Source organism: Phasianus colchicus, chromosome 7, assembly GCF_987193195.1.
Source record: "Phasianus colchicus chromosome 7, bPhaCol1.hap1.1, whole genome shotgun sequence".
NCBI lineage: Eukaryota > Metazoa > Chordata > Aves > Galliformes > Phasianidae > Phasianus > Phasianus colchicus.
This window is the reverse complement of record NC_143442.1, coordinates 30,825,205-30,845,361: the sequence shown is the minus strand read 5'-3', so window position 1 is coordinate 30,845,361 and position 20,157 is coordinate 30,825,205. Positions and strand designations below refer to the sequence as shown.

Here is a 20,157-nt window from a genome sequence, read left to right as displayed (position 1 = left end):
AAATTACAAGAAAAATATACTAATTTTTGTTAGACTTGTTAAAAAATCCCCAGAAAATATACATTGTAACCTGTGGAGAAAATAAATATTCTACCACAGTTTGTAATTCTGTTGCATTCCTTCTCCACTGCATGCAAGAAATCTGAGGTCTGAACACCACAGTTTGGCCCGGCTTCTCACTATGTTTAAAATAAAGACCATTATTTGGCTATTTTTAAATCTAATTAGAGGGAAGTAAGTTTCACAGCAGCTTTGTACCTTCTGAAGAAACTTGTTTACTACTGAAGCAACACATGGAAAAGCTTCAGCACCTGCCTCTCCGAAACCAAGGCACCTTGGTGCTGGCACGAAACCCTCATCGAGGCGGTCCCCGCGTGCTTTCAGCGCCTCGCCCAGCAGATGCCTGACGCCGTTCAGTCAGAGGGCGGTGAGGCGGCGGCGCGCAGAGCTGTTTCACCTCACTGTCACCGCGGGCTCCGCTCCCGGGCAACGGCGACGGGGCGGGCCGCGCCGAGGGAGGCCGGGCTCGGGCGTAAGGAAAAACTAATCCGAAAGAGCGGCGATGCGGCAGGGTGACCGACCCCGGGGCTGCGTGGACGGAACGCCGCAGCGCCGGCCCCGCCCCTCCGTGCGGCCCCGCCCCGGCACGTAGCGGAGAGGCGGGCCCGGCGGCCGCTCGCTGCCGGAGCTCCCGGTGCGGTGTTCGCCCGCGATGCTCTTCCGCTGCCCGCGGGCTGCCCGCCATGCCGGGGACCCGCGGGCCGCCCTCCTCCCTGCTCCTGGCGCTGCTGCTGCTGCTGCTGCTGAGGGGCCGGCCGACGGCAGCCGCCGCCACCCGCCCGCAGCCGGAGCGAGCGGCGCTGCCGGGAGGAGCGCCCGCCTCGGCGGCCTCAGGTAACGGCCCCGGACCTGCCGCCGCTTCCCGCCGTCCCTGGGGAGGATCCTCCCCTCCCTCCGCGGGGAGCGCGACCCCGAGGAGCCCCGTTTGTGCGAAGCGTTAAAACGGAGCGGGGGAGGGAAGCGGCTGCGGCGCGGGGTCGGGCGGAGCGGGGCTGCGTCGGTGCGGCTGTGCTGTACCTGCGCGGGGGATGCGAGAGCGGAGCGGAGCGGGATCCATCTTTGGTAGCGCGGCGTGAGGGGAGCTGAGGGGGGCTGAGAGGCGGGAGGCGCGCGGCGCGCCCCGCGGGGTGCCGTCGTCGGGATGCCGTCCTCAGCCGGCGCCGGGCCGCCGAATCACCGCCGGCTGCCGCCGTATCCGCGCGCAGAGCTGCGGCCGCCACGAGGCGTTCGTCGTCGCGTTGATAGATACGTTCTGAAGCCTTAACGGCTCGAGTCAGGAGGAGGCTAAGGTTTGTCTTGACGTATTGCATTTCGTCGGAGGATCCCGGGATGGTTTCAGGCGTTAATGATTGAAGCTCTTTTAGCGCCCGGGCTCCGTTTGGGGGTTTCAGTGGAGCATAAGCCTGGCTGTGCCCTGTGTGCGTTTCTGTTTCCAGCTGACTCCGAGAAGGCAGAGCGTGTGCTTAGCTTCGGGCGTATGGTTAGCACTGCTGCTGAGCCGACGTGCGTGTACACGAAATACATATGTTAACTGGGAAACAAGCACAAGGGAAGGGAAAAAATATCCCAAATTACGGTCTTGTAAGTTCTTAAATGTGGGAAGCAAGAAGCCGCATTGGCTAGAATGCGAACACATGCTTGAATGTTCCTGATGCGTGCTTAAAAATGTATTCATTTGATTTTTGTCGTTTATTTGTTGCTTTTTTTTTTTTTTTTTTTAATTGCTTTAAGTCAAAAGGTCTTACCTGTGGGACTGTGAGGAAGGCTGTCCTCCTTTTGAACTGATTCTTTTCTCGTTATTTTGGCTCTCTTCTTGTTTTCAGAGGAATGTGACATGCATCACCACTGTGAAAAGGCACTGTCAGCATTTCTACCTTGTGCAGCCAGCGTTTTGCTCATTAAAACCAGCGAAAAAGACCGTTAAGACCGTTTTTTGTGATTCGCTGATTCTCTCTGGACTTGTGTATTGATTTTGTTTTGAGAAGCTCTTGGACCTTACTGCCATCAGTGCTGCCAAAATCCCTGTGGTACCCAATCTGACCCCAGCACCATTTGTTCACAGTCGTGGCCATTGCAGATCCGTGTGCCTGCTGGCTGCTGCTTTGCTTTATTTGCTTACCATGTCTCATGGTTTTGCAAGTCCTGAAATGGTACTGCGGGATGTAGCTTTCGTAATCAATCCCACCTTACGAATGTTAGAAATGGTCATTTGTGCTGCCCCTTAGCATTTGTTTATGCCGTGTATGAGCACAGCTACAGCTTTGTTTCACTCGTTGGCTGGCTTTCTAAATCATCTTTTTTTTTTCTTTTTCTGTCATAACAAATTGATAAAACCTACAGTGATTAATCTTCAAAAGCAACAAACTAATCACCATCTGGAAACCTATGAAATCTGCTAAGCGCTGCTGTATTTCATGTGGCATTTCCTTTCAGTCAAGTCCTATTGGTAACTTTTGTTATCTTGACACATCTGAAATTTTAAAAAGCAATGGCTTGACTCTGGACCTGGGTTTATCAGATATTTGTGACCCACCCCCTCTCAGTGAGCTCTCCTTGTGATGGCTTACCGCCGAAAGGCAGGCAGGATAAATGGCTGTTGCTCTTCCCGCAGGATCCTGGCAGCAGTGCGTTCCCTAAGGGCAGTGCTCTGAAAGGCCGCCCCTGCAGCAGCTGCAGGCCCTGCGCTGGGGATCTGCAGGCAGGCGGAAGAGGAGAAACCTGAGTTCGGATTTATGTTGGTTGTTTGTGATTCCAGTGTTGAAAGGGAGAAGGAGCCATAACCTCCTAGAACAGAGAAGGCACAGAGCTGAGGTTGGAGTTCACAGTTCACAACCTTTTCTCGTTTGACGCTCCGGTATCCATGTCCCTGCTCTGTCCGGGCTAATTATGCAGTTTTACAGATCAATTCCTTCCTGGCTTAACAAACTTCTGCCAGCATAATTAATGTGCTGCTCAGGAAGAGATGCTCACATCTGCACAGCTGTGTGTGAGAGTGCTGGGGTGCACCCTGTACTGCTAACATGCAAGTGGAGTGGTGAGGAGGCCACTGCATGTGATTGAATAGTTGTTCTGTTCTCCTCCTCTTTCTTCTCCCTTAAAGACAACAACAAACCCTCCGCTGCCAGAAGAAATAATAAAATACTAAAGGCTGGGCAATGAAAACATGCACAAGAGAGACTTGGTTCAAGAAATTACTCTGACTCATGCTATGTAATGAATGTAGCTATTCTTCCAAATTATAGGCGAGAGTATTCAGGAAGAGAAAGCCAGCCTTTGTGGTGAAGGTGCTGATTGCCAAAGTGGAGAGCCTGTCTTAGTTCCTTGTTATTCATAGGGAGTTTTTCCATTTTCTGTGTGTCGGTTCAGACATCTGGGCTCTGGTGTGCAGCGGTGATCAAAGCGAAGTCAGTGCGAGCTTCAAATGCTCAGTATTGGGTCTGTGGGTTTGAGCACAGGATTCAGGAGGCAGTAAATTATAGTCGTGGCTTTGATCCTGGCGAATGTTATTTATTTATTTTCTTTGCTAATGTGTATCAATGCACATTCTTTGCAGGAGATATGGGGGTTGTAGTCTACAATGTTTAAGGAGCATGGATATTCTGGAAGTGGTTGTTGTTATTCTCTTTATAACGTAGATTCTATGCAATAATCTGAGCTGAGACCCCTAATTGCATAAGTGACACTTTACTGCCTGGGTTCTGTGGCAGATCTGATGTGTACTGAATGAACAATGCTGGGGGAAAAACAGCTGTTGTGTAAGTAGGAGCTACCACATTGTGTGTAAATAAATAGGAAGATGTGCACCATATTAAGGTCTCCAAAAATACCAAAAATAAATAAATAAATAAAAATCCAACATTAAGTTAGATTTGAGCTGTGCTGAAGAATAATAATCATGTCCTTAAGTATATGTAATAGCACTGCGTGTTCTGCTCTGTGGGTAATTGCCATACCCTTTGAGATCCCAGCATCAACAAGAAAAGACTTGATTTGCCTTCCAACTTGTTATAAATCATCTCCAATCTACATTATATTAGGGAAATCAGGGAAAAGAAATTTATTTATTTTGCTTTTCTTTTCTTTTCTTTTTTTTTTTTTAAGGCAGGTGGCCTTGTACACGACAGATCAGCTTGGTTTTCTGCTGGGTGAAATGCAAGCAGTAGCAGGTGACAGCTCTGTTGGTTGAGGCTGATAAGAGAAACACTTGAATGCTGGGAAGCTCTGAAGAAAATAGGAGGCTACTTTTGTCAGCCATGTCTGGATGCTGCCTGTGCAATTGGATTCTGTGCCTGTTTCTCAGTATTATCTATTTGCTTCTGATACTAAGTTGCTATCTCGTTGGAAGCTGTGTTCTAGACGAGGGATTTCTCACTAAAATTTTTCTAAAATTCTTTGTCTTATTTGTTCGGATCATTCGAGGGGGAGGTAGCTTTCTTGTGCGTCGTTTTTTCTGAGGTTCTGAAACAGAAATATTTCTGGCACTGTCTTGTGTGACTGGCTGCTTTTCTAATCTTTGCTTCGGTATTTGTTTTCAGTAGTGAAATAGTTTTCCTAATGACACGTCAGTGTATAGATGGTACTTAGGAATTCAGAACACCATTTGGTTTTGCTAGCTTGTTCTGTTAGTCTGGTTTGAGTTAGTGATAATAATTGTCATCCACTTTTGTTTTGTTTTTTTTTTTTAATAATACAGTGCTGTGTGAACGGTTGGTTTGTTGCTTGGTGGAACAAAGGTGGGGTGTCTTGCCCCTCTAGGCAATGCTCAGGGCGTTAGCAGGGCAGGAATAAACCCAGCGCTGCTTTAGAGCTTCTGGTGCAGGCAGAGACCCTGAGAAAATGAGTGAGGAGTTAAAAGCTGTATAGGAAATGGTGCAGTGCTCTTATTAAGAAGAAGATTGAGCGGTTTTAACATCTAGCTAAACAAGACAGTTTGTGCTCAGAAAGTCGGGGCTCTCTAATTAGAGAGCTCTGATCAGCTCTGGGGTTAATTGGTTCAGACAACCAGGAAAATGTTTTTCTTACCCAGTTGGTATTGGAATGTAACTGGTGTCAGGGGAGATGACGTATTTTTAAGATATCAAAGCTTATGAGTTAAGTTATACTACCTGTTTCCTATTTGGACATGGAGTTGTCCTCAACCTAGTTGAGGTTTTTTGACATAAGAGAATTTTTAATGGTTTAAATGATTTCAGATGTAAATGTTGGGAATTGGTATGTTTTGTATGCAGAGAACCTCCATGAAACTTAGAAGAGACTGAGTTGCGATATGGTGCAAAATGGTTCGTTATCAAAAAGAACTGCAGAAGTATTACATGCACACAACAACAACAAAATGGTTTTGTGCAAACAGCAATAAAAATTCAAACAACCAACTGCACCTCCTTGATAGGAGCTTGGAAAAGAGCTATTTAGTTGCTGCTGCATTTTCTCAGCCTCTGAAATCTGTAATAATGGTTTCCCAATTAGGTGAGAAGGCGCAGAAAGAGTGCGAGACTTAAACTTGTCCTGATTTATTAGACCTGATGGTCTTAAGTGACTTAGCTTTCTGTGCTGCTCTAAAGCTTGGCGATAGGACAGAACACAAGGAAGGGCATTAGGACACATGAGAGGTGATAAAGCATCTGTAGTTTGAGTCAGAAGGGAGTCATGAAAAAAGAGATTTCATTTGTTTGTCCATGTGTTCCCTGGTTTAAGCTATTCTGTCCCTGATAGAAGAAAAAGAAGCGTTTGCAGTTTTCTGTCATTGAGCACAAAAGAAAAAAATGTTACTTTGCTAACTTTGGGGAAGTGTACAGGTATAAATGGGGAAGTACTGGAGAGTTCTGAACAGATAGGTAGCTTTCCTGTATTTTTAGTGAAACATAATACATCACACAGCATCATGTTCTGAGCTCAGAAAACTTACTTTCAAGAAACTTGTATCGATTTAAAAAAAAAAAAAAAAAAAAGAGGAGAAGAAAGGGCAGGATTGACCATTCATGAAAATGGGATCCATGGTTCCACCTGACAGAAGTGGCAGGAAGTGGGAACCATCAGAGATGGCAGGAAGCTGTGGATTGCAAGTGGTAGTTTTTGCAGTTCTTTGTTTTGTTCAAGTTTCATTGCTTCTCCTAGTCTCCTGGCAGGCAAGACACCCATCAAAGACCAATTGATATGTAAAAAACATTCACTCAGTTGCTGTCGTGCTGAAAAAAAGGCTGTTTAGGGATTTGGAATACAACTGCTATCTGTGTCACTGGGGATCTGTGGTATGTTTAGTCTGTGAGCTAGCTGAGTGGATGAAGCCTCTGAAGACAGAGGCAAAGATCTGAGAGGAAAGCTTATTCAGAATGAACCTCATTTTTGGCATAAAAAAAAAAGGGAATTACTATTTTGCCTAAAAAGCTGCACATTTTTTTTTATCATCGCTGTATTTTGCTGTAGTGAATGAGGATTTGAGGTGTGATGTGATAGAACAAGTGAGTCCTCTGCATTACTGCTGGTTTAATTCCAGATTTGGAGGTTGAGAGCAATCCAGTGTGTCATCAGAGCACCCAGATCCATTGGTTAGGAATGGCCTTTGCTCTGTAGAGGTTAGTGCAGTTTTGAATTATCCTTCTGTGTTCTGTGGGATGAAACCATCCCCACTTCTAGCTTGTCCTATGTAATCTGGTTTGACAGGACATAGCCTGGAGAATTTCAGCACACCTTATGCGTGCTCCTAAATAGCATCTTCCACACATCTGCAGGAAAGTGTCTAACAGGCTGCAGAGGGTCTATTGCACTTCCTGCTTTGCATTCATTGTTTCAGAGGAAACATGAGGCTTGAAATTTTCATGATAGCACATTTGAAATGAGGATATGAATGTGTACAACTGTACAATCAGCAGCGGGCAAGTGTTTGATGAAACTCTGTAGGGAACTTAGAGGTGAAAATCTCAAGGGAATGAACTAATTTTAGCCGTACCTTCTGTCCCTAAGTCAGGTGTTTAGTAAGGAAGACTTTACTCAGTCTGTGCCTCATCATTTTGGTTACATTCCAGGTCTGTTCAGAAGAGCTGGCTCTGGCCAAATGCAGTTTGTCAAAGCTGTATCTGAGACTGTGGCACAATTGAAGGCAATGCCTGTATGGGCCTCACCACATTCACTCCACCTGTGCAGAAGAGGTGATCTGGCAGATACTACCCTGTTTGGGAGAGAGGTTGATCAAGATGTGATGCTGCTCCCATGTGAGAGGGCACACTCAAACTTTTACATGAGCAAGCTCTTGTGACCAGCAGCAGACGGCCTGTTGTTGAAGGCTCTCCTAAAGTACCCATTGCCTTAAACACCACTTCGTTGATAGAACCCAGGACTCTGTGCCACACCAGTGGTTCTGTCAAGCAACAAACTATCACGTGCTATGAAATGCACCAGCAATTGTCATCTCTGGAGATTATGTGAAAAGACCTTCCTTCTTCCTGCTCAGTTGGACTAGCTGCTCAAACTGGTAGTTTCCAAGTGTGTCTGCTGTCCTCTGGCTGGTAGCACATACTGTATTCTTATGAACAGATTACTGGCAGCTCTGCAGATTGTGTGTGCTGTGACCACAGTGATGTGTGTTCCTGTCTGATGTAGATCCTGGGGCCATTCTGCATGGCCTGCTATGGCTGGCAGGGCTGGGGAGCGAGGTTCCTTACTGTCTGTGCATGCCTAAGGCACACCAAGTGCAGACATGAATCCTATCAGGTTCCCTTTCTGTTCTTACTGCTTCCTCTTCAGTTTCTTGTCTTTCTTCCAGGCTGTAATTAAGCTTTATGGTGTGGGCTAAGGAAGAGCCTCCAGTGACTGAAAGGCAGAAATGGTCAGACTTCAGGACACAACTGTTTTCTTTTTCAGTGTGAGAATGGGACATTAGGTTACATGGTCAGATCCCCCTGCTGGGCCTTCCAAGGGACCTTCCTCACTTCAGCATTCTGCATCTCCTCTTGGTAGTGCTGGCTAGGACGGTGCAGTCATACTAATGTGAGAGGCCAGAGCTGGCCTCTACTGAAATGACATGGAAATAAATTGTGACTCTGGGTAGGTTAGAGAGCAGGAAGAATATTTTAGGCCTACTGTCTTCAGATTTTTTCCCATTTTGAAAGATTTAGATGCTTTGATATGAGTCTCGTGTGAACTACTGCCTGCTGTAGCAGGTTTCCCTGCAAATGGTGGATTGATAGCTGTGGTGCCTTTTATATCGAACGTGGTGAGTGTGAGGCAGATAGTGTGTCCTAATGCACATGGCTCAATAGTGTTCTCACATTGAAGTGCACTATTGACATGAGCAGAGCACCTCAGAAGAGCTGTGAGGTCTGTGCAGTGTGGTTTGATTTGTGTGTGCTTCAGCTTGTGGGTCTGAGCATTCGCTTGAGTGCTTTGGCTGAGAGCAGAGGAGTCGTAGCCAGATAAATTGGTGCACTGACCTGTTAGCACACAGCCTGTTGTACAGAAAAGAATTAGATCTAGCTTTTTAAGTTTCTACATTGTCAATAATAGTTCATCTGCTTTCTCTGGAACGTTTTCCTGTGGTCAACCTGTCTTTTAGTTTTATTTGTCACCAGTTTTGTTTTTTCTTTTTTAACCTACATTCTGTTACTGAGCTTTCCCACTGACGTGTGCATGCAGCCTCAGGTTTTTTATCTGCAGGTCCAATCAATCCTTACGTTAGTCAAACTGAAGGCTTTTCCTTTCATAATCATCAGTGTCTGTTTTCACTGACAGCAAGTTACGGTAAGATCATGCAAAGTATATTTTGTCTTTTCGTCCCATTTCCTTATCTGTACAACTTGCATCAAGCTCTGAGCTGCAAACTGCCAGGTGCTTCTGTTCCCCTAAAACAAGTAGGGAGGCCCACTAAGTGTGTTTAAGTAGCAGCTGAATCACCTTTGTGATTTGTTGGAGTTGTTTTGTTTATTTGTTTTTCCCTTTGTGATGTTTTCTGTGATTTTTGAAGTAACTAACTGCAAGCATCAAGTGTGAGGAGCTCTGTGTCCAACCTCCTGCCTAAAGCAGGGTTGTTGCTGAGTTCAGAGCAGGGGCTCGGGGCATTTTCCTGTCAAGCCTTGCAAGAATAGGAATCTCGAAACCTCTCAGGAAAATTTATTGCAAAGATTTCTTATTTGCAGAAAGCAAAAGAATTTCCTCACATCCAGTCAGATCCTTTCCTTCAATCTCTGACTGTCGTGTCTGATAATCCTGCCACACACCACAGCCATAATATAGCTGTCATCTTGGCAAATCCTTGACTATACTGAGACTTGTTTATGTCCCCTCAAGCCTTTCCTTTGCGAGGTTAGCCAAACCTGGTTCCCATAATCTCTCCTTGTTGACCTGTGCTCCTGCCTCCTGACCATCTTGATCTTGCTTCTCCTCTGCTGAATGGCTTTTTTTATTTTTTGAAGCAACCCGCAAATGTAACAAATGCTGTTTCTAGATGCACTAAAGACTTAATTACTTTGCTTGCTATGCTGCTGTTGATGCAATGCAGCATGCTTTTGGTGTTCTTCCATGTATTTCTTTTTTGGGGTAGATTCTTTTCCTCCAGTGCGTATAAATTAGAAGGTGGGATTACATCCTTCGCCTAAGGAATTGGAGCCATTTTCTAAATGCTCTGTGTACAGTTAGCTCAGTCTGTGGAAATCGATAGCAGTATGCAGTATGGCCTTCCTACCTCCTGATGAGGATTTCTTGGGTTGTGAAATCTGGCGAGGCACCAAATTTATTTATTATTAATTATTATTATAGATTTATGTGGGCAATGTTCCCAAATGTAGCTAATTGGAATGTTCTCCTGTAAGTAATTTTTGATGATGTTGTAAAGCTGGTTGAGAATTTGCCTGTGATTATTTGCTTGCACTAATGTGAGCTGAACTGGGAAAAACATCAGTGATGTCAAGGCTTTGGAAGATCCAGGGCACTGTGCTGGAATGAATGAGGTGATGCTTGCCCCTTTGAGCTGTTATAGATGTTAATGGAATTAAGAAAAGCTTCTTAATGGCATTCTGGAAAATATTTTTTCTTTTCTGACGTCTTTCATGAAGTGGCTGACCAGGAGAAATCAGTATTTTCATGCTGGGTGAATGCAGAACATCATTTGAGCACGTTAGGAACAGTGGAAGCTGTTAATAACAAATTATGCTCTGTAATAAATATAGCAGGAGCTTAATTCATTGTTTGTGAAAGTAAGGGAGAAAATGTATACTCTCACTGGAGAGATTTTATTTGGATTATAGACCACGAACACTGAGAACATTCTATAATTAAATTGACTGAAATAGAGACCCAACAAAATATTGGTGAAAATATTGCACAGTGTTTTGGTGTTGGGCAAAAGATCGTTGTCTGCTTGCTTTTTAATTAGTTGTCAAATTCCTTTTTATTTCTCTCTTTTTCTAAGCTCAACATGGGAAACCCATCCCTGTGCTGTAGTGCCTCTGATTGACTGATTTTAATTTCATGGGACAAACAGTCTCAGAAAGGACTAAGTGGATCCATTTCCCCCCCCCATGATGTTGGAGCTTTGTCAGCCTTGCAAAAGCTGGCCCCGTGTCACAGGTGCTGGGTGAATCTGAGCATGCTGGGGAGAACACAGTACTTCGTGTCCCATTTTTAGTCCTGGAGTCGATAAAACCCTTTTCATCATCTTGGAGAGGTTTCCATGGTGCGAAGTTGTTCTCCAATTACTCCCTACAGGAATTTGGCTGCTTGCTGTGCAGGGAGAACTTGTTTGTCTCTGGGTGTTTGTGCTGGGGATGCAGCTGGGGGGCAGATAATTGCATGTCCATCTCAAACAGCTGTCCCTAAGCTGGGCCCTGGAGGGCTTTATCCTGTGCTGAGCTGTGGTGAGGTGATAATGATTCCAAGCAGTGATGGCTGCTTTGTTTGTGCACTCAGTATCACCCCTTAGCTGGGTGGCATTGCTGTGTGTGGAAGCAGTGTGGTACTGTGGGGACTTGATTGCAGCTATATTGTGGAGGCTGTGCGACTTTATAGGTGATCTGATCTGGGAGCTATTACTCCAACATCTTTTATGAGATATGTGAAATTTCACTTTATGAAATGAATAATCGCAAACATTTAATCATTGGCATCATCTGCAATTGTATTTCCAGAAGTATCATATTTATTGATGTGGTATTTAATAATTCAGTTTGTGAAACTCAATTTTATTAAAACTGATGTATGAAAGACAGTGTATGTTATTGGGTGCTCATTTTGTTGCTGCGATGTGCATTTCCTATCTACTGCCGTAAACTCCTCTTCTATATGGATGGGACTTCAGTGAGGAAACATTGGCTTGTGAACTTTGTGTTTTCTCCATATGCATCTCTGCAGACTGGCCTTACTGAGGGGCTAGGGGACCTTTTCCCTTAGGAAGAGATGAACAGTGCAAATATCCTTCTCCAAGGAGAAGATCTGCACGTGATCTTGCAGCTTTCAGGGAAGTGTTTTCAGCCAAGAGAGGTGACCAGTGTGTTATTGAACGGTGTCATTGAAAGTATCAGTAATTTTCCCTTGCAATTCCTGAGTGAAATGAATTGATGTTTGAGTTACTGGCTTGTAGGTTATGCTATTCTGCTGTGAGTTTGTACAGGCATATCTGTCTTAAGCTCAAACCTATAGGGCATTAAATGTCATGTTTGAAGAGGGTATTGCTTTGTTTTCCTGTTCATTTTTTTTTCATTCTCTGTCAAATTAAGGGGATGCTTGAACTTGTACAGATCTTTTACCAGCTAGTTCTTACTAACCACCACTAATACATACCTGAGATAAATCTGGCCCCTAACCTATGAGGTTAGGTGCCTGATGCTTTAAGGCCACTGGAATATTCTGTCTGTCCAAGTATGTGGACCATTAAGGGGCAGGATGGACAAATCATTGGAAATTTTCTGTGGGAAATGATATAATTTCATCAAAGAGATGGTGCTGAATGAATTTTTATGTCCACATAACAGTGGTTTGATTGTCAGTTTCAGGAGTGGGAAATGCATGGTGTTTGCTTATCACACAGTAGGCATCTGCTGATGGATTTTTATTTTTTTATTTCTGGGTATAAAATGTAGTGTGGGAATTTAAGACATGGTAGTTGAAATAAGCTGTTATGCAGAATCTGATGCGTCCTTCTGCGCTTTCCGCTCCATACCGTGAAAAGAATTGTGAATTGTAGTATTCAGTCTTTTTCATTCCCTCAGTTCTGTTGCGAAGTAAATGGTACAGGCAGTCATTCAAGAAATGAGAGAAGAGCATCACAGGTTTACTATCAGCAACTGAGGAAACTGAGATCAGAAAACTTGCAGTAGCTTCTGAGCTACGTGTGCTGAGGTGCTCTGTTCTGAAGGTGTTGGGAGTTGCTACCAGCATTTGCTCATTCATTTAAATCTCTTCCACTCACAGTCTTTATTTGATGCGTGTTTGAAGATTTTGATGTTGTATATTCATCATCTATCTTCCCTAGGTAAGATTACAGAATGAGTTACTTAAAATGAAGAAATTAATCCTAAAGAAGTGAAGCTCTGCAGATCATGGCAATTTGTCGCGTCTGCCCATCTGCTTTGCTCCAGGAGGTGAATTCCCAGCTTCCATAGTAACCACCCTTCTGACAGCCAGGCTGGCTGATGCAACAAAATAGCAGCCAATAAAAATGCAAAGTTGCTATGGTAATTGTCATTGTTGCAGCATCACTGGTATGTGTTAATTTTGAATGTTACTGAAATTATTATTAGTTATGCAAATATACCGATGCGGTAGAATTTATGAAATAGAATTTGATATGAAAACTCTGGCTTATTATATCCTGTGAGCTAGCATGTTAAGTCTTGGGTGGTGAAACATCATGATTTCAGTATGCAAGTTGAACTGAAAAGGCATCTGGCAGCAGGGAGGAAGGAACATTCAGCTACTTACCAAATGAGTGCAGTGTGTTCCTTTACTGAGCTCCGCATACAGCAGCAGTGTTAAAATCATACAGAATAAATCACATACAAATTGTATAGCTGCTTTTATATCTGAATTTCTTACCTCCTGCTCAGGTAGCCAATAAAAATATTTGAATTGAAATATTTGTTTTCTTGTGTTTTATGTATATTAATAATTGTGATCCCAAGTGTTTGGGGATATACTCCCATTGGATAGATCAGTGGGTTGTTAGCAGCTTTATGGATTATCCTGATGACATTCTTGCATGGTTTTAACAGCCATGATCATTCCTGGAAGGTGTTTATTGATTATGCATTAGTAATCGTGGAAGATGCAGCCTATAATGATCTGGTTTATTTTATAGATTTTCCAGGGGCTTAGTTTTGTCAATATTTGGTTCTTGTCAACAACTATGGAGTGAATATTGTGCTTTTGATCAGTATAGTTCTGTGTTTGGTCTGAGATCTTGGTTGGAAGTATTACCACTTACAGTGGTATTACTCAGATATCAGTTGTGAGGGTTGATTTTTTATTTTTTTTTTTTAATAATTAATAAGTCCACTCTCGTATACGACAGATGAAAATGGAAGAAGATGACATTAATTTCCCTATGCTGTGGTACAGTTTTCTCACTCTGTGTCCAGATCATGGTATTGAAGTGGTTAACCCTTCTTAATGCTTAAAAACTTTTGAACGGTCTGCTTTGGTGATACTTCTGTAAACCCTCTTTTTTATTTACGAGTTACTGCTTGCTTCTCTTGGATGCTGAAACAAATTCAATAAAATACCTTATTGCATAAAACATAATATGTTTCATATGTTACAAAGTATTATGTAAGCTATCAAATTATATATATGAAATCCAATGCAATGATAACAAGCACCAAAAGCTTCTATGTTTGATATGTGTTGATTTTTCTTTTGATGTGATCTCAAGATAAGCCTGCAATCAGTATTTGTGTAGGTGCATATCGTGCAAGAAAATAGCTGGATTGATATGGCATGTCTACTTGATAAATACTGGGATTTCTAAAGTCTTTCAATTCTGTGAAGAATATCCCCACGTTAGGCAGCTATATCTTCTATCAAAATAGGATAGCTAAAGTGTGCCAGTGTAGAATGTTGGCTCTACTTAGTGCTGAATAAATGTCATTTTTTTTAAGTTCCATCTGAATTTGGAGTCACCTATTCCAGAGGCTGCAGGGAGATGAGTTCACTGATTGACACTGACCTAGTGACTGCTCAGTATTTTGGGAACTGCACGACTGTCTAAGCACTGATGAGGCATAATTTGAAATCTTTTTGAGGGCAACATTTCCATTCAGAAAGTGATGTCATCCTCTTGATCTCCAGCTTTAAAAACAAAAGATACAAACAGAAGCGCACACAGTACGCCTGCCTCAAGCTGCAGCAAACCCTCCTTTCATCTTTTTGGCTTAAGATTTCTGTTTGTGTATGCACATGCATGCCTATAAAATATAAAACGTAGAAATATGGTGTTGGGGTGAAGGGAAAATAAAGAATTATTCTGTTTTCAAGTGAAACAAAATTTGTTGTTGGTAAATTAATTCAGTGAAGAACTTTTTTGTAAAAGCATCAGTAAATATTCAGTGTTAATTGTTACGTGAAGATATGGTGCTGAGTCTATAAATAACTCTGCTGGAAAAAAGTTAGGATGTATGATTGAGAACCAAGTGTATTCCTTCAGTGGTGCAATGGTTTTATTACTTCTTTACTGCTAAAATCTCCTTTAGAAGTGAGATGGACCTTACTCTTATCTGTAAAATACCTAACTTTAAAAAAAAAAAAAAAATCTTATTTCAGTAGATAATCAGATAATTTTCCATTCTATCTGTTAGAGTTTTATTATAAGATAAAACTAGATTTTGGGCCAGTTTTGAGCCAGATGACTAATTATTCTCTGACCTACCAGTTGACCCTCAACCTTGATGCTTGTTTTGGACGTGTGCTAATTTGCCATGGGCAACCCCATGTAGCTCTTCAGTCTAGTAGATTTGTGCTCTCCGTTTGAAGTGCACGTTCTGGCAGGGTTGATTCAGTATATCAGATGTTATGTAACTGTCACTTTTTTAAAGCTGATGAAACTTGTAGAAAGCCATCTTAAGAGAAGTACGGCTCTTTTTCCATAGTCTCAGCCTTCTCACAGACTGAAATATGACGCGGAGTCATCCCACAAATGGCCCCAGGATGGAATGGAGGAGACTGAGCAGATGCTCTCAAGGAAAAGTAGGCAGCATTGCAGATGGAGAATTAATAAGTCCAATTTTCAGAATAGTGAATGAGCAGGCAAAGATGAGATGCTGCTGTTAGAGATAACAGTAGATACATTCATCTCCCTCTCACGTTACTGCTTTGCTCAGCTCTTAGAAGCAAACATGCAGTTGTTTCAAAAGGTGTCAACTGGTCTTCATGTGGAACCGGGAAATCAAGATGGTGAGCAAAACATTTTATGAAGTTGTGTTTCTGTTTTGCCCAGTTAAGGTAGAAAGAAGGGCCACATAAACACTGCAGTGTGTGATGAAATAATGCACGTGTCGACATGAATGAACTTGCAGTAAATAACTGCCATTTTCTTCTTAGAAATTTGCAGATGCTTAAAGACTCTAGCACTGTGGTCTGTATGTGCTTAGCATAGCATGTGTTACAGAAGCAAGGAAATGTCTCTGTCTGAAATAATGCATTTGAAGTCATTGTATAATTCAGTGATTGAAAGTCTTTTGGACGACAGCAACAATAAATTTTTTAGACTAATAATAGCTCATGAAATAGTGGAAGGGATTTCAAATCCATGCTTAAGCAATAATGAATTCAGCTTTTTTTTCCTAGTTTGGCTGTCTCCGTTTTTCTTGAAGTGTATGTCAGTGATATCTAGATTTGACTAGAATGGGTTAAACTACATCTGCCATAAAAATGAATGTGAATGCCTTTCTCTGTGAAAGGCACTGCTGTTCCCCTCAGGATCTGGCCTTAGCTCCTTCATAATTAGGATTTTGTTGATGGCTTCTGTGGAAATTGGTTGACCAGAAATAGGGCAATGTGAATACTGCGGTGTCCTACTTTTCCAGACCCCGCTCTGCTGCTTTGTCCTTGGAAGTCAGTAATGTGTTCTGCTCCGTTGCATACATTTTTGCTCTTTTCATTGTACACCTTCATGTTCAATTTTGAATTAAAATATTTTCTTAAGGTTGTGCTGAAGTATGGAACTGCACCGTATAAATGTTATGGTCCTGCCTTCGTGGAATTAGCTGTTTGTGTTCAAGTGGAGCAGATGTTGATTAGCTCTGGGCTCCGATTTACTTCGCACTTCATTTTTAATATGGCCTTTACATTGCCTAAAAGCAGTTTTCTGTGTGTCTCTATTTATAGTTGAATGCCACTGAGCAGCACCACTGATAGATAAAACTGAAATGCCAATAGGTTCTTTTTCCAAATGGTGTTTCAAGGAGCGGTCCACGCTTGCTTTAAAATTAGAGTTACCATGCTGCTGTTTTGCTCTAAGATCAAATTAAACATGGGCAGCCCTTATCTGTGGCTGTAACCTGGCTCTGTCCTTATGCATGCACTTCTTTTCCCACCTGCTGCCAGGTTGTTCCCTGCCTGTCTGCTGGCTGCCTGGAGGCTGTGATGCTTGGATGTTCCTGCAGAGATGTGCTTCAGCCTGTCTTTTAGGGCAAGAATGAAACCCTGTCAGCTAGTTGTCAACTGTTTGTCCTTTTTGGTCAGTAGAAGGTCTGTTTGTTAGTATTTAAACTATGTTGTTGTTTAGTATTTAAACGCCCCATAACAAAGCAAAGCAGTTTTCTTTATTTTGTGCTATTATTTTAAAGCAGAGGAGTACCATGTAATTATGACACATCTTTTGTAAAGAGTCCCATAACTAGTTACTGATTGAAATATTCTCTTACCAGCTGGGAATATGTAGAATTGCTTCTTAGAGTTAGGAATGACTTTATATGTGTACAGACCCATCTGTATACTGACTCTATAGAAGGCTGTGTAGGAGCAGGAAATCACTGATAGAGAGGAAGCCTATGTTAGAATATAGGGGTTATTAATCAGACTTGCAGGTTACTTGATAGCTGTGAAGCATGATAGCATGAAGCATAATGGGTCTGACACTAACCAGCAGAATATTACCATGAAATAGTTAGCTGAGGTCAGGGGCCACCAGTAAACTCATTGTAATGCGCTGTGCAGGGCAGTAACATCTGCACTCTCAGCGCATCGCACCGTAATGCAGAACAAAGGGTTCCCACATAACCTTTTTCCTGAAGCCAGATATGTGTAGGTTGTTGCGTTTCACTGACTATTTTTCACTGGTGCTACGCATGAAGTGTTTCAGCAGATAGCACTGGCTGATATTCTTAGAACATGGGATTGCTTCGTCACAGATCAGCGCACCTTTCATGTCCTTAATTACCTTAAGCCAAAAAATATGGTGGTGTATGAATATAAGAGAGAGGAAAAATAACTGTTCAGTAAGTTAAGGTCAGGCAAATTGCACAGCACGTGTTTTATCTCTCTCGTTAGCTGAGAGCCAGGGAGTGCTGGCAGTTTCCATAAAACACATTTAAGACCGTGTCTTTTTAGGACTTTTCTGGCATTAGATTAAACATTCTCTAGGCATGGATGAGAAAGAGGAACTAATAAATAATTTAACAGTAATTCCCATTCCTTCCACTCCGTAAGGCAATTGCTTAATTGGATAGTTGTTTGTGTGCTTGAGAAGGGTAGCGGCCAGGCAGGAGGCTTAGAACCTTTCTCACTGTAGGAAATTGGTGAGAGAGATGGAAAGGGAATTGGGCTGGGGCTTGCAACATCTAGGGCTGCTTCCCAGGCAGCTCCCTGTCCCAGGGCGCAGGAGGATTTGAGTTCCAGCACTCCTTGGCTTTGAGCACTGGAGCTCAGGCTGCGGAGGGACAGCCAGGCCCACAGATAAATACTGCAACCAGGTAACGCGTTTATCTGCAGCTGAAGGATTAACAGATTACATCAGGATATTATGAAGACAGATTTTTCTTTGCACTGTTATGTTTGGAATTGAGAGCTGGGTACGAAGTATTTCTTGGGTTTAGCACTGTGATATGATTTCTGGATTAGGTTAGTGATGTGAAGCCAAATCCCAGGCACTGAGTGCTGTTGCTCAGTGTGAGGTGTCGTTTATTAACTGTGGCATTTCTGAAGCATGCTAAGTGTGGTAGAAGGCATTGTTTCCCTTTTTCTAATTAGCTCCTACATTTGTATGAACATTTATCAGCAAATGTTTAAATGTCTTAAAGCTGGCATTTTCAGTGGGCTTGCCAAGAGACAAATCTCTATTCCTCAGAGGCAGCACAAATCAAATTAGCACAGACTGAGTTCTTTTTTCTAACTGTGGGAGTTCTGTCAAATCTATTTAATGCTGAGATAGAGCTGACCCACTTGTGTTTGGCAAGTGGTAGTGACCAGAAAACAGCACGAGTTCAGGAAGTTCTTAAAAGTATGAACTTCGGTTTTGTGAAATAGTTAACCAGCATTTCCTTTTGTTGTCCATAATACTTTGTTCAATATGTATTATTGTGATGTTAAGAAAAAATCCTTCTTATTTGAGTCTTGAACATTCTTGAGAACTTAGGCATTAAGATCTTTTATAGAGGAAAAGATCCTCAAAACTGAGGTATCATGAATGTTAAAATAAAGTTGTTAGTAACTCAGTGCTGTTGAATATGCTGATAAATTTGCAGGCTAAATGTATATGAGGCATTTGAAAGAGCTAATTTGAGAAGCGAGTTGGTCCAGGGATGGATGTCAAGTTTGGAAAGAAATGGATCAGTCTGGGGCACTGCATCACTGATGCATGCACAGTCTGAGCTCTGAGAAACAAAGCATTGTTTTGATTTTAACTAGGCTGTTGTTTCTGCCCTGCTGCAGGATGCTCTGGTACAGCCAGCTCCTGGTGTAACAGTGCAACAGTGAAATAGGGCTGGGGGAGCAGGAAAGCTCTTGATTTTCTTGAAGGATTCTGCAGTCTGTTGTTTCAATCAAAATCTTCTAGAGAAGTAGGTTTTAGCATGGCTGTAACTGGAGGAAATGAGAGGAACTCATATTCTTGCATGTCAGTATCTTTGAATGTACTAATTGCTGGAGGAGGGATGTAGTGATTCCCTGTATTTTTATTTATTTTGATTTATTACTAGGGAATGGGAACACACAAATAAAAACATTGATACGACTAGAAGATGTCAGAAGTTTGAACATAGTAGGTTTCAATTTTTTTTGACTGCATCGAGCTGTTAATGGTAGGATCCTTTCTCAAATGACTTGATTCCAGCTGCTAAAGTACCATTTTGTTCCAGGTAAACAAAATTCATTCCTGCTGACATGAGCTTCAGTTCTATGCTAGTGATTTTATTTTATTTTTTAATACTATTTATCAAACGGTTTCTGGCAACAGGATCAGAATGTTGGACGCAGCCTGTTTTCCCTACTTAGTGGCTGTTTCAGCAGACATTGCTGAGGGCAAACTGCCTATCTTCTAAGTTTTGGGAACCCTGGAATGATGCTAGGATGTGTGTAACTGGACCAATGTTGAAGGATCTGCTGAGTCGTCATAATTTGGTTAGTTGACACAAATCTATCTAATCGTTAGAGGTTTTAAAAATCCTTTCTCAACTATAAATTAAAAACAATTGTAATTGAGAAAAGAAAAGCTGTGAGTAAGAAATGACAGCTGCATTCTAAGTTCATTGTTTTTTAATTCTATAAATATGTTTGAGTACTATTTTGTCTTTCCTTTAAGTAGATACTAATTTGCTGGATGTGGGTTACTCTGTAATGTCCTAGAGGATCAGACTGGCAAAGCTCTGAGGTTTTTTTTGCACGTGATAAATAGTAGTAAACTGAGTGCATGAATATATAGTGTGCTCCATGCATACGATAGACATTAGCCAATACTTACTTCACCTGGGACCTGAGTTACATGTTGTCCTTGCATAGTGTCTTGTTGGATTGGTAGCAGTTGGCTTCCCAAGGCCTTTTGATTTACATCAAGGTCAGTGGTAGTAATCTTGTGGTGCGGTGTCAATCTTGATTATAGCGGAGAGAACATAATGAAATCGAGTCTATTTTTGTGTTGAGAAATTTTAAGGAAACTCACCTTGACAAATGACTTAAACATAA

At 42.3% G+C, this 20,157-nt stretch overlaps 2 protein-coding genes across 9 annotated transcripts in view; one reads left to right on the top strand and one right to left on the bottom strand.

Moving 5' to 3' along the window:
* LOC149917301 (uncharacterized) overlaps positions 1 to 1,265 on the bottom strand; it is a 59,452-nt gene extending 58,187 nt beyond the window's left edge. For 2 of the 6 annotated variants that reach the window (XR_016468400.1, XR_016468401.1), the window contains exon 1: positions 1,078 to 1,265. The gene's annotated coding sequence lies outside the window, so the exon portion shown is untranslated. Of the gene's footprint in view, positions 1 to 258; positions 621 to 1,077 lie in introns of those variants that run through there. The other 4 variants (XR_016468398.1, XR_016468396.1, XR_016468397.1 and 1 more) reach the window with 4 other exon arrangements.
* The window catches only part of FAM171B (family with sequence similarity 171 member B), a 40,337-nt gene continuing 20,846 nt past the window's right edge, over positions 667 to 20,157 (top strand). Inside the window, exon 1 of one of the 3 annotated variants that reach the window (XM_090144352.1) lies at positions 667 to 894. In XM_090144352.1, coding sequence (XP_090000478.1) covers positions 744 to 894 — 151 coding nt within the window. In that variant the 5' untranslated portion in view covers positions 667 to 743. Of the gene's footprint in view, positions 895 to 1,273; positions 1,350 to 17,691; positions 17,952 to 20,157 lie in introns of those variants that run through there. The other 2 variants (XM_090144354.1, XM_090144353.1) reach the window with 2 other exon arrangements.